Raw genomic sequence first — 13194 nt, forward strand, 5'->3', positions numbered from 1 at the left:
GCTGCTGCACCCAGGCCCAGGCTCACTCCTTCTGCCCCACCATCGCCTTCTCTGGAGCCTTCCTCGTCTCTCACCCAGAGGGCTGCTCTGGCCGCTGCCCTCTGCCCTGACAGCCCAGGCCCTCCACGCAGGGCCCTGCCCCTCTAGCCTGCCTCTTCCCCACTGTCCTGCAGTGGCCCTGCCACCTCCTGTCCCTCCGAGGAGCCCCACCTCTTCCAGCCAGGCTCTCAGCCCACACTCCCCGAGCCTTGCTGCCTCCTCAGCTCCGAGGGTGGGGCCCTGATGGCCCTCCTGGGAGCAGCCGGCGCTTGCTCCTGGTCTGCATGCAGAGGGTGACCCCCCCAGACCTGGAGCCACCCCGTTTCTTCATTCACAAACTCGGTGCCCTGGAGTCCCTGAGAGCCGGTCTAGAATCTAACACAGGGCGGTGCTGGGGCACCAGCAGCAGCAGCTGGCACCTCAGTGACACGTGGCCCTCAGCTCATCATATTTTCTTTACCAGACCATCGTTTTTGCTTGTTTAACTATTTGCTCCCTCCCTCCGTCAGCTCCTCAAGGGGTGGGACATGTCCTGCTCAGCGTGGCCTCCCAGGGCCAAGCACAGGACAGGCTGGTGATGAACGCGGGTAGGCTGGTGAGCGCACAGCCCTGGGAAGGAAGTCCTGCTATCCCAGTTTTATAGACGAGGACACTAAGCCTTGCTCAGAGAGGCAAAGTGACTCGCCCAATGTCACACAGCTTGGAAGGGGTGAAACAGGGTTTGAATCCGGGTCTGTGGCTGCAGAGAGCCAGATTCCCCTCCCACTGGGTCCTGGCCTCTGTCCGAGGCTCACCGGTGGCCTCCAGAGACTAATCTCCTGATTAGTCTCCTCCCCCACAGAACTTGGGATTCTTGGTTGGCTCAACAGACCTTGACCAAGCACCTGCCCTCGCGGGGCTCTGCCCCGGTGCGAGGCCAGGGGCCATCGAGTGAGAAAAACAGTCCCTGCCCTCTCCAGGTCCAGGGGGCAGGAGTGACAGGTCTCTGGCAGGGACACAGCAGGATGCTGGCACAGCGGGGAACTGGAGCTTGCTCTCCAGGGTCAGAGAAGGGCTCCTCGTCAGCAGGACAGTGGCCACAAGACAGACAGACCCCACCAGGCAGAACCTGGGCAGGTCGCTGTCAGCTGGTTCTGGTAGCACGCGCGAGAGGCTTGAAGGGCAAGGGCAGGAGGCAGCAGGGACGCTCCCTCGAGGACGTGGCGCTGAGCAGGGCCTGGAGGAGGAAGAGAGCCTGGGTGGAGGGTGCCTGCAGCGCCCTGCCTGCTCGGTGCTCGCCTAGAAGAGCCCACCCATGAGTGCGTGCACTGCAGGGGATTCAGGCTTCCCTCTCCCTTTCAGAATCCTTCACACCTGACCACAAGCCTCTGATGGGGGAGGCACCTGAGCTTCGAGGGTTCTTCCTGGGCTGTGGCTTCAATAGCGCAGGTGAGTTTGGGCAGCAGCCCACCTGGCCCCTGTGAGCGAAGTCCTTCCATTCCCAGAGCTCTCGGGGAGGCGGGCCCAGGCGCACCGTGGCCCTTGACAGCGGCAGGGACAGGAGAGGCTGGGGAGTCCAGCAGAGAGGGGTGCAGTCCAGCCGGGAGGCATGCAGCACCCCAGGTGTCAGAGCCGGCTTGGGTGTCTATGCTGTCCGCGAAGATGGGGGCACAGGATTGGACATGGGTAGAGGACCCGGGGGCAGACCACAGCCCTGCACTTTTCTTCCTGCCAGGAATGATGCTGGGTGGTGGCTGTGGGCAGGAGCTGGCCCACTGGATCGTCCACGGGCGCCCGGAGAAGGACATGCATAGCTATGACATCAGGCAAGCTCCCACTGGGACCTACAGGGAGGGCCCGCCGCTCAGGAGAGGTGGGGCAGGGTAAACATCGAGGGTTACTTAAAAAGGAGCCTTCCCTGAAATCCAGGTGGCTTCCTGGAAGAGGCAGCAGTGAGGGAGGAAGGGAGGAAGGCCACCAGCAGAAGGTGGGCAGTGCTGAGGGGCGGCCGGGGGACAGGTCCACGGCCCTTTACAGCTTCCAGGATCTCTTGTCCCAGGGTCCTGCCTGAGCTCCTGGACAGCTCGGAAGTCATCAGTGGGACTGCATCATCCCACCTCACAGATGGGAGACTGAGGCCTGGGGGCAGGAGGGGGCTGGCTGAACTGGGATAATTGTGCTGAGTGCGTGGGCTGCAGCTTGCAGCCAGGCAGCCCAGGCTGTCCCGTTCTGTCGTACACTGACAAAGTGGCCAAGAACGAGACCCACTTCCTGATCTATAATGCAGGGTGATGGGGAGGTGCTGCCATGTTTTGGGAGCAGAGAGTGTATCTGTGCTGGTGAGGTGCCTGGCGTGGGGTCTGCACATGGAAACGCTAAGTCATCCCCAGCCGAGGCACGGACCGGGGTGCTGATGGCCAGAGCCGGTGACGGCAGCCTGTCCCGATGGCCTCTGCCAGTCGGGGCCATCTCTTGCGGAGCACAGGGGTGCAGGCGCTCCCCGGCAAGGAGGAAGGCTCCTCCTGTGTCTTGTCCCCACAGCGGTGGCCGCTCTGAGCCGCACAGCAGGGCCTGTGGTCCAGGCTGCACCCTGTGCTTTGCGGGGTGGCTGTTGAGGCAGGGCCGCTTGGAGGGAGGCCGGCCCCCGGGCCTGTCCAGCCTGCTCTGCTCCCAGCTGCTGGTGGTGGACGGCCACCCTGGGGAGGCCCCAGCTGCTCCTTCAGGCGGCAGGCAGGATGGCCTCCCAAGGGAGAGGGCTCAATCAGCTCAGGGTGCCCCTCGCCTGCTGACCTTGTCCTTTCCTGGCCTGATGAGGACATTACGCCCACTGTGGGGGAGATGTCTGACCTCATGGAGACAGACAATGACAGTGAGGTCCCCCAGCTGCCACCCCTGCATGGCGCGTGGCACACTGAGGCCCCCTCTGGCTGACTCGGAGCCCATCTGGGCCTGCACCCCTGCACTCTCCCAAGAGCGGAATATTCCAGAATAGATAAAGCTCCAAAGGAATAAGGAAGGGCCAGGTCAGGCCTTCCTGCTACAAACAGTGAAATGGAGGTGACTTGCCTGAAGGCCCCCGACTTTTGAACCAGAGCCAGTTAGGGACCCAGCTCCTGCCTCAGGCAGGATAGTCCTTGTGCCCTGGCCTCTCCTGGGGATGCCACCTCTGGAACCTGACCAGCCAGGATCCCACCCAGTGGCGCTGTGTGGCATCTCTGTGCCTCTGTGTCCTTAGCTGCAAAATGGGGCTGCCCAGCCTGCCCAGCTCCTGACTGGGGCCTAGTCCCATACTCAGCAGGCAGGATGTTTGCTGATGGGCTGGCAGAGGCCCTGAGGCGGCCCCTGGCAAGCTGGGGACAGGCCTGGGCCTCCCCGGGTCAGCCGTCCTCCTCCCATCACTGTGACTCTGGCGGGAGCATGCAGTGGGCGGCTCTGGGGCTGGAAGCCAAGGGCACAGGTGGGGAGCCCCTGAGAGCTGGGGTACGGCAGGAGGAGCACCCACCCTGTTGGCCCCAGACCCCTGCCAAGCCACCTGAGTGGTGGTACCCAAGACACACCTCAGCCCAGCTGTCACTGACGTGGGGCTCCCGAATCCCTTCAGTGTGCCAGTGTGGACGCCACCGCCCATAGGACCAGCCACCGGCCCCCAGGGGTTTAGCACTAATGCAATGCTCTGCCGCCTGTGCCTGGGGACAGAGGCAAGACACAGACTCTGCAGGAGAGAGACAGAGCCAGGAGAGGAGGGAGGTGCCTGGGAGAGTCATTGAAAGACCCAGAAAAGAAAGTGAACAGAGAGCACCAGCCCCAGAACGGAGCTTTCCCCACCCAGAGACTCCTAGTTGCTTCCTGCAGGCCAGAGAACACGCCTGTGACGTCCTTCATCTTACACATGGGAGACGCACGTGGTGAGGCAGCCAGAGCCCTCCCTGGGTCTGGGGCGCATCTAGACTCCAGGCTTTGAATGAGGGTCCCAGGGCTGGCTGGGCACCAGGCAGCTTCTAGGCCGTGGCAGCTGCTCTGTAAGTGACTCCCTTGTGAAATCAGAGGAGAGGCAGTCACCCCAGCCCCACATCTGTTAGCTGCATGGCCCATGGTCAGTCCCTCCTGTTCTCTGAGCCTCAGTTTCCCCATCTGGAAAATGGGAACAATGTCCCACCCTCTCGGAGTGCACTTGAGGCTCATTTGTGTGGACAATTGGCCCAGTACCCAACAAAGCAGAGCCAGAGCCGGAGCCAGAGTGCAGCCTGGACTGTTTTTTCAGGGAAACTCCTTAGGGTCTGGGTGAGCCAGGGAAGAGTTGCTTTTCATTTTTTTCCTCTTTTTTTTTTTTTTGAGATGGAGTTTCGCTCTTGTTGCCCAGGCTGGAGTGCAGTGACGTGATAATTGGCTCACTGCAACCTCTGTCTCCCGGGTTCAAGTGATTCTTCTGTCTCGGCCTCTTGGGTAGCTGAGATCACAGGCGCCTGCCACCATGCCCGGCTAATTTTTGTATTTTTAGTAGAGACAGGGTTTCATCATAGTGGTCAGGCTGGTCTCGAACTCCTGACCTCAGGTGATCTGCCTACCTCAGCCTCCCAAGGTACTGGGATTATAGGCATGAGCCACTGCGCCTGGCCTGAGTTGCTCTTTATTTAAGTGAAGAGCGTAGCCTGAGCCAGCCTGGTCCCTCTGCCCACTGGCTCACAGGCAGAATCGGCAGCTGGGCTTCTGCAGGTCACTCGCCGCTCTTGCCCGCCCGACATGCACCTGACTGCTGCCCCCAGGAATCCGCCCATACCCTCACAGGCTCCATCACTCCCTCCTTCAGCCCCTGGTAAGCGTAGCGCAGCGCAGGTGTGGGCCGGCTCTGCGTGGCCTCCTTTGTGACCGCAAACACGTGAGATCCTTCTGAGCCTTGGTTTCCTCTCATGTGAAAGAGTTAAACTTGGGTCCCATGCAGAAGGCAGCTCTGGGGACAGACAAGGAGGGATTTCCTCCCGCAGCAGCACTCCGCCATGGGCCTGCCCCAGAGCCGGTGCCGTGAACGACAGCGGTTATTAATGACAATATCGTGAATAAAATTCCTCACGTCTGTCCCTCCGCTCCCCGCCCATCCAGATCAGAAATTCCTGCTTGCTAGAATTCCGTGCAGAATAAGAGTCAGTTAGCCCTGACCCGTGTCACTAAGGATGTGGCTGCTGAGGCAGGTCGTGGGTGCTGAGCAAGGTTCCAGCAGGTGGGGCGTGAGGGGGAGGCGGGGCGCTGGGCGAGCTGGGGGCTGAGAGGGAGGAGTGTGTGTGGGAGGTGGCCGCAGGGCCCGCGCGCCGCTGGGCCCAGGTCTAACTCTGGCCAGCAGCTCTGCGCTGTCTGACTGGGGAGCCGTGGCTGGTCTGGGGAGACCAGGGAACAAGCTGTGGGGCATTGGCCACGCTGCCCACCCAGAGGTAGCAGAGGCCTAGGCCACAGGTGCAGCACAGAGCTTCGTGGTTCCATGAGAAAGAGTGTGGGGCCCGCTGGGCTGGCTGGACACCACCAGGGGCTGTAGTGGCTGCATACTGTGTCCCCAGCCTTGAAGGAACAAACTCAAAACTCTCGCAGCCACGTCGTCTCTGGTCCTGAGGGCTGGAGTCTGCAGCTGCTCCCTAGACATAGCTGGGATTTCCCCGGAGACTGTACCTCTCGGGTCCTGGTCCAACCTGTGGACGCAGCCCAGCTTTACAATCACAGACTTGGTGGGTGGGGGTGCTGACAGGACCAGGCGGCCACCCTTGCCCCCACTGCCCTGCTGGTGGATGGAAAGGGGGCTCCCTTGCCGAGAAGGACTGGCGTTCCCATGCATTGCAAGGCTAAACTTTAAACACCCTTCCCATAGACCCTCCCCAGAGCATTCTGGGGATCCGAGCCCACCTGTCCCCAGGGCTGCCCGCTCCCCAGGCATGCAGGGGGTGCCAGGACTCCCAAGCACTGGAACCTGGGCAGCAGACAGCAATGCAGAGAGCGAGGCCAGAGCCCCATGCCGTGTGCCCCGTGGTGGGTGAGAGCCTCGGCTGGGCCCTCTGTTGGCAGTGCTGACTGCCCCAGGGCTGCCGGGTGGTAGGGTGGCTCCTGGGGAGAAAGCTGAGCTCATCTAGTTGCAGGGTGAATGGAGAGTCAGGGGCCCACTCAATGCTGAGCCACAAAGCGGCCTCTGGTGGAGGGGACCGGGGTCCAGGCTTGCCCAGGGCAGCCCTTCCCTGATGGGCCGTCCCCAAAGCATAGACTTGTCATCCCCTTTTCCCCCCACATCTGTGGCAGGCGCTTCCATCACTCGCTCACGGACCACCCCCGCTGGATACGAGAGCGCAGCCATGAGTCCTACGCCAAGAACTACTCCGTGGTCTTCCCCCATGATGAGCCGCTGGCCGGGCGCAACATCAGGAGAGACCCGCTGCACGAGGTGATGCCCCTGCAGCTGCTGTAACCTCGCCCGGGGCAGGCGGCAAGGCTCTGGGAAGTCCGCAGGGCACGGGACAGGCGGGGGTGGGGGGAACGGAAATGCAAGGCATACCCCAGCCACAGGTCAGGCAAGGTGGCGAGGCATCTGTCGTTAGGTAGTAACCCGGCACCAAGTGTTGGACTCAGGGCTCAGGGCCGGGACGTTAGAGAATAAAGTGGGAATGGCTCCCTCTCCCAGGGGAGCTTCCGTGCTAGTGGAGGGGCAGGAACACGCACCCAGGAATCGCCCTCCACCCCTGACAACCTTTGCTGCAGCGCCAACAGGGCAGGGGTGCTGGGGACGGGGGGGCTTGGTGGGTGTGTGCAGGCAGCCACGTGTGGGGGAGCAGCCAGATCACGACGTGCCCAGGAGAGCGGCTGCAGCTCATAGAGCCTGCTGCAGAGGCTCCTGTGCCCTGGCGAGCTTCTCCTCACCCCTTCAGTGAAACCCAGCATCAGGTGCCCTTTTTCAGGTCTGCCTCTGTGCCCTCCCCTGCATCCCCAAAGACCCAGGAGCTCCTTCCCTGCATTCCCAGCCCCTGTCTCCGTTCCTTCCCCCTCTTCCTGGCCATCTCATGCTGGACACTTCGCTTGCTGGGAACAGGGGCTATGTCCTAGGCACTGTGGCTCCTGAGCACTGAGGTGCTTGAGGGTGTTTGTTGAGCAGATGGCTGGGCAGGGAGGCAAGAAGGCGGGCTCAGGGAGCAGGTGGCATTGGAACTGGAGAAGGGACCCCCTCACCTGAGACTCCAGTGCCCCAAGAGAGACCCGATATTAGCCGCACCTCCCGAGGGGAGACTCAGAGACAGAGTGGTCAGAGGGCTGGCTCCCAGGCTGCCCTGGGCCGCTGGCCGGGCTTGGTGGGCCAGCTATGATCTCAGGCCACACATGGCCCTGAGGGCCCCCCAGCATCCCCCCCGGGCCTGTAGTCACCCCCTTGCCAGTCCTGACAGCTCAGAAGCCTCCCTGGGTGAACACGGGGTTTGCCCTCCTGGCAGTCGGCTCAGGCGTGTTCCTCAGAACTGAGCAGCTCTGCCGGAGAGATTTGGCAAGGTCTGAAGCGCGCCGCTGCCCCGCAGGGAAACCTGGTTCGCCCACGTCTGCTGCGACTCCCTCCCGCCCAGCAGCCTTCTTGCCGCACTTGACAGCCGCTTCCCTTGGTTTTTTCTTTCCTTTGTGAAGAGGGGAGGCTGCCCTCTTTTAATGGGCCGCTGAGATGGACACTCTCCCTCCTTGGAAATGTGGCCCGTGGCATGTCCCTGTTGTTCACGGAGGGGTGGGTGGGTTTTGTGCCCTCGATTGCCGCCCCTCGGAATCCCAGACGTGCAGGGAGGACAGGCCGTGTCATTGATGAATGCTGCGGCCTTGGGGTGCCTCATCCTTCTCGGGCTCTTGGGGGTGGAGGGGAGGGCAGGTGTGGCTGGGACAGGCCCGCGGCTGCCCACCCAGAACCAGGTACAGCCCCCGAGGCCCTCTCAGTCCTGGGCTTGGGGCCTCCTTCCCATCGGGTGGGGTGGCCCCTGGTTAGGCCCTTACAAACCTGAGAGTGATGATGCTTTTTTTCTTTTTCCCAAACCACATTTATTTTTACAGAAAGCTCCCACTCTGTTTCTCTGGTGTGTGCATTACATTCGTTGTTGTGATTAAGTAGGCAGATCTTAAAATGAGCCATTTCAACCACTTTCAACTGCACAGTTCAGCGGCATGAAGTGCATTTGCAGCGCTGCGCAGCCGTTCCCGACACCCAGTTCCAGAACGTTCTCACCACCCCACGGGGAAACACTGCCCCAGCCAAGGCCCTTCCTCATCCCGCCCCACTAGCCCTGGCAACCGCAAAGCTGCTATCCGTCTCTACGGATTTGCCTGTTCAGGTCACTTCAAACACAGGGAATCACCCAACAGTGACGTTTTGTGTCTGGCTTCATTCCTGTAGCATGTTTTCAAGTTCATGCATGTCATAAAATGTGTCCAAATTTCATTCCTTTTAATGACTGAATAATAGTCCACAGTGTAGGCAGACGACACATTTCTTTTTTTTTTTCTTTTTTTTTTGACGACACGTTTCTTGATCCGCTCATCAGCTGAGGGCTGTGGGTTCTCTCCCCCGTTGGGTGGTTGCGGACGGAGCACTAAGAACACGTGTGAACAGAATTTGTTTGCAACCTGCTCTCAGTTCTCCTGGGGATACTCGGGGGTGGAATTGCTGGGTCGTATGGTGCTTCTGTCTGCTAGGGCAGCCACAGCAAAAGGCCACAGGTGGGGAGGCTTACACAGACCTTTTTTTCCTCACACTTCTGGAGAGTGAGAGGTCCAAGATCAAGGTGTCAGCTGATGGGTTCCTGGAGAGGGTTCTCCTGGCTCGTAGGTGGCCACCTTCTCACTGACATCCTGCGTCGGGGAGAGGGCTCGGCATCACCTCCCTCCTATAAGGGCCTCAGCCCTATGGGATTAGGACCCACCTGATGACCTCACTTAACCCTAACCTGAAGATCCCATCTCCAAATGCAGTCACGTTCAGGTTAGGGCTTTAACTTATGAATTTAGGGGTGATGCGATTCAGTCCATAGCAGGTGGTAATTCTACAGATGGGGGTTCTCAGGGCGAGGGCAGATGGGGCAGGTGATAATTCTACAGATGGGGGTTCTCAGGGCAAGGGCAGATCAGGGCAGGTGGTAATTCTACAGATGGGGCTTCTCAGGGTGAGGGCAGATGGGGCAGGTGGTAATTCTACAGATGAGGGTTCTCAGGGCGAGGGCAGACCAGGGCAGGTGGTAATTCTACAGATGGGGGTTCTCAAGGCGAGGGCAGGTGGGGCAGGTGGTAATTCTACAGATGGGGGTTCTCAGGGCGAGGGCAGATGGGGCAGTGGTAATTCTACAGATGGGGGTTCTCAGGGCAAGGGCAGATGGGGCAGGTGGTAATTCTACAGATGGGGGTTCTCAGGGCGAGGGCAGATGGGGCAGTGGTAATTCTATAGATGAAGATTCTTGGGAGGGCAGATGGGAAGGTGTTAATTCTATAGATAGGGTTCTCAGGGCGAGGCAGATCAGGATGGTGGTAACTCTATAGATGGGGTTTTTCCGATGAGGGAAGATTGGGGCAGTTGGCAGATGTTAATTCTATCGATGGGGGTCCTCAGGGCGAGAGCAGATCGGGGCAGATGGTAAATCCATAGACGGGCTCTCAGGGCAAAGGCAGATCCGGGCAGCTGGTAACTCTATAGATGGGGGTTTCAGGGTAAGGCAGTGGCGGTAGCTGCAAACACTGGGCTTGGGGCCTGGTTCCAAGGGTTGGAGCCTCCTAGCTCTCTGTGCCCTTGGGTGAAAGTGGTGGACGTGGCACTCTGCCCTGCGCAGGGTGATCGGGCTGCTTGTGACGGGTGATCATTCCCCACTCCTGCGCAGGAACTCCTTGGGCAAGGCTGTGTGTTCCAGGAGCGGCACGGCTGGGAGCGACCAGGATGGTTTCACCCCCAAGGCCCAGCTCCGGTGAGTAGCGCCTGCTGGGCTGTGCTGCTGGGAGGCCCTGCCCCGTCAGCCCCAGCCCCTCCATGTGCCCTGCCTCCCAAGTGGCTCCCCTGTTGTGATCAGGCCCGGGAACCAGGTTAGTTCTTTTGCACATGTGAAGCCAAGCCCACCGACCTGCCCCCAAGGCTTGGCACTTCCTTTATGAGGTTCACGCAGGCCCCACTCCCCGTCCGTCTCGGCCAGGACTTCCATGGCCCAAGTGGGAAGGGCTGTGGGCAGAGCAGGAGGGGTGTCCCGTGGTGGGGAGACCGAAAGAAGACTCCCCCGGGCTGCAGGAGGAATGGAGCATCTTCTAATTCTGTGCGTTTATTTCTGGCCACTCGGACTGTTGGTTTCTGTCCGTAGGAGGGTAGGAGTGGGAGGGTCCGTGCACCCAGGGTGCTCGGTTTCCTCGTGGAGGTTTCACAGTGTCCTGGACTCTGGGCACCCTCTGGGGCTTCCCGGGGACCTGGGTTCTCAGACAGAGGAGCAGAGGCGGTCCTGCTGTGAAACCTGGGACCCAGGCCCTTAGGAGCAGGTGACTCAAGGCTTTAAGGTCAGCCGAGGGGTAGCATTTGATCCAGATTTACAGAAATCAAAATCCCTTTCTCGGGGCTGCTTCTCACCAACTCTCTGCGTTCTACCCACCTTCCCTCCTCATGGCAACCCACAGCCCAGGACAGGCTCCGGAGCTCCAGGGCATCGAGGGTAGAGACGGGGGCCGGAGCTGGCTAATGGGCCTCTGCTGTGGGGTCAGCATCCTCCGAGCCTCGCCGGCCATCGTCCCTTCTCCTGCAGGGCCCTAGGGACATGCAGTCCTCATGAACCCTGCAGGGAGGAGGCGTCCTGTAGACCCTGCCCTGAAGCACCGCCCACTGTGTTCCAGTCACATCTGGCTCTGGAAGCCCCTCTCCCCTGCCCCTAGGCAAGGAGGCAAGAGCGAGAGTCAGGAACACACCCCCGGTCCCAAGATGGGCAGATTTCGCACCCCACCCGGGAGCCCACCTGGGAGTCCAGGACACCTTGGCAGGGCTGCAGCAGGTGCGATGTCCCTGCTGGTGAGGAGGGGACTCCAAGCGGAGATGCCAGCGAAGCCTGACTCCGTTATAACCTCACACTTGGCTCCCACTGTGTGTGAAGAGGAGGTGAGGCTTGGTGGGTGGGGCTGGCGGCTCTGGGAGGTAAGAATTGCCCGCACCTTCGTTCACAGCTGTGCCGTGCCAGCAGTTAGGAGGGCAGGTGGGGGATTGTCCGCAGGAGCAGAGGCCAGGAAGCGGCATGGGACTGTGTGGGGGGTGTCTGGGTGGGGGCAGATCCCAGGGAGGCCAAGGCGATGGCAGAGAAGCTAGACTCTGGATCCCACACGCCTGCCTGGCTCTGTGCCATGCCCCACGCCACTGTCCCGCCCGGGACTGGTCTGTGCCCTTGGGCGAGATGAAACTTCTCTGTGCCTCAGTTTCCTCATCTGTACAAAGGGCACCCCTGTTAGGAGTGTAAGGCACTTCCCACAGGGCCTGGCCCAGAGCAGGAACAGGGCCTGGGGTTGCCTGGGCACCGGGAGCAGCCTGGCTGAGGTCCCTGCTTCGCCCTGCTGTTCCCCACCTTGGGTGCATCTGGCTACTCCTCCAGCCTCCCGAGCCCTGGCTGGGCTCTCAGACCCACCAGGTGATGCTGCTGCCTGCGCTGTGCCGATGCTTGCCTGGACCTCTCGGGAGCCCCTGCCCGTGTGCACAACACACTCACACTCACGGCTAGGGCTTCCCGAGGGCAGAGCCAGGCCTGACTCCGGCATCACAGCCTCAGCGGGACCCTGCTCTGGGGAGGGAGGCGGGGAGGGACAAGGGGGGGAGACTGAGGACCACGTCTTTTCTTCCCAGGTCCTTGAGTACGACTACTACGGGGCTTACGGGAGCCGCGCGCACGAGGACTACACCTACCGCCGGCTGCTGGGGGCCGAGTACACCTTCGACTTCCCGCCGCACCATGACTCGGTGCGTAGCTGCTCCCCACTGCAGTGGGGGGGGGGGTCCCTCTCCCAGTCCCTCAGATGAGCCTCCCATTGGGTCGGCCCTCGGCGGGCCCTGCAGGGGCTCCCCTCCCCCAGGAGTCTCTTCGGGCTCTGCATTCATGCTCCTTTTTCTGCGGACTCCATTTTGAGGAGGCATCATGCATCTTCCTCTCCCCCCTCCTCCCTCTGTACCGAAATGGTACCAGCAGCCGGGCCTGAGCGGAAGGGGTGCTGCTGGGGACCGGGTGAGATGGGGGCTGAGGCGACGGGCTGGGGCCTGGCGGGGCTGCACCGCTCTCAGCCTCCCTCCCGCTGCTCTCCAGAGCTGCTCCGAGGCTGGCATGAGACATGCTGGGGGAACGGGCTCCTCCTTCTGAAAGCCATGGCAGAGCAGATCCAGGACAAGGTGGCCGGAGGCTCCCGGGCATCATATGTGCCCCTCCAAGGGATAAGCAGAGGGAACCAGGGCCGGGAGGGCCATGGCCTGGAGCCTGCCTGCTATTCCTCTTTCTCCAAAGTGGGCAGGTGAGGCTGGTCACACAGGACACCTGGCAGCCGGAGGACCTGGCTCCCACGTGCAGGGGGTGGAGGTGTGGAGTCTTGGGGGCCTCCTCCCCAGCAGAGGCCTGTCCACAGAGGGGCGTGCCCCAGGCAGCTGTCCTGGAGGGAGTGTGGCCAGCGTCTGCCCCGGCCTGCCCAGCCGTGTTGTAAAGCACTCACAGGTGGAGCACAGCCGTCGCCACCCCAGGGAGATGTGTAATATCTCACTGCGAATCTGACATAGCAGCAGAGCAGAGCCGAGGCCTGAGCCCGGGGTCTCAGAGCCCAGGGACAGCTTAGGGAGCATCCACGAGGGGTTCCTTCCCGGGGCTTCCGGGACAGTCTCAAGCCCGGCTTCAGTGGGGTCTGACTCTGAGGCCACCCAGGGCCCCTGGCCTCAAAGTGCCTGGCTTGGGTTCCTGCTCTGCTCTCACCGCCTTGAACCTCTTCATGGTCTTTGAATAAGGCCCCCCCTGGGTCCCGCACTGGATTCCGCAGCAGGTCCTGAAGGGAGGAAACCGTTTCTTTCCACCCTCTCCCCCAAAGCTTGCTCTAGTGGCAGAGCATCTGTTGGAGGCGTCGGAAGAGGGGCTCCTGCAGGAAGGAGGAGGCGTGTGTGCCATGCAGCGCCTGAGCAGCAGGGCCGGCGTGGTGCCTGAGTCCCTCGTG

General features: G+C 61.4%; 1 protein-coding gene across 5 annotated transcripts in view; it reads left to right on the forward strand.

Moving 5' to 3' along the window:
- Positions 1-13194, forward strand: part of SARDH (sarcosine dehydrogenase) — a 71994-nt gene that overhangs the window by 22335 nt on the left and 36465 nt on the right. For all 5 annotated transcript variants that reach the window (XM_074394542.1, XM_074394541.1, XM_039461462.2 and 2 more), the window contains 5 exons: positions 1381-1467; positions 1754-1844; positions 6292-6433; positions 9876-9959; positions 11855-11968. In XM_074394542.1, coding sequence (XP_074250643.1) covers positions 1381-1467; positions 1754-1844; positions 6292-6433; positions 9876-9959; positions 11855-11968 — 518 coding nt within the window. The remainder of the gene's footprint in view (positions 1-1380; positions 1468-1753; positions 1845-6291; positions 6434-9875; positions 9960-11854; positions 11969-13194) is intronic.

Source organism: Saimiri boliviensis, chromosome 2 (genome assembly GCF_048565385.1).
Source record: "Saimiri boliviensis isolate mSaiBol1 chromosome 2, mSaiBol1.pri, whole genome shotgun sequence".
Taxonomy (NCBI): domain Eukaryota; kingdom Metazoa; phylum Chordata; class Mammalia; order Primates; family Cebidae; genus Saimiri; species Saimiri boliviensis.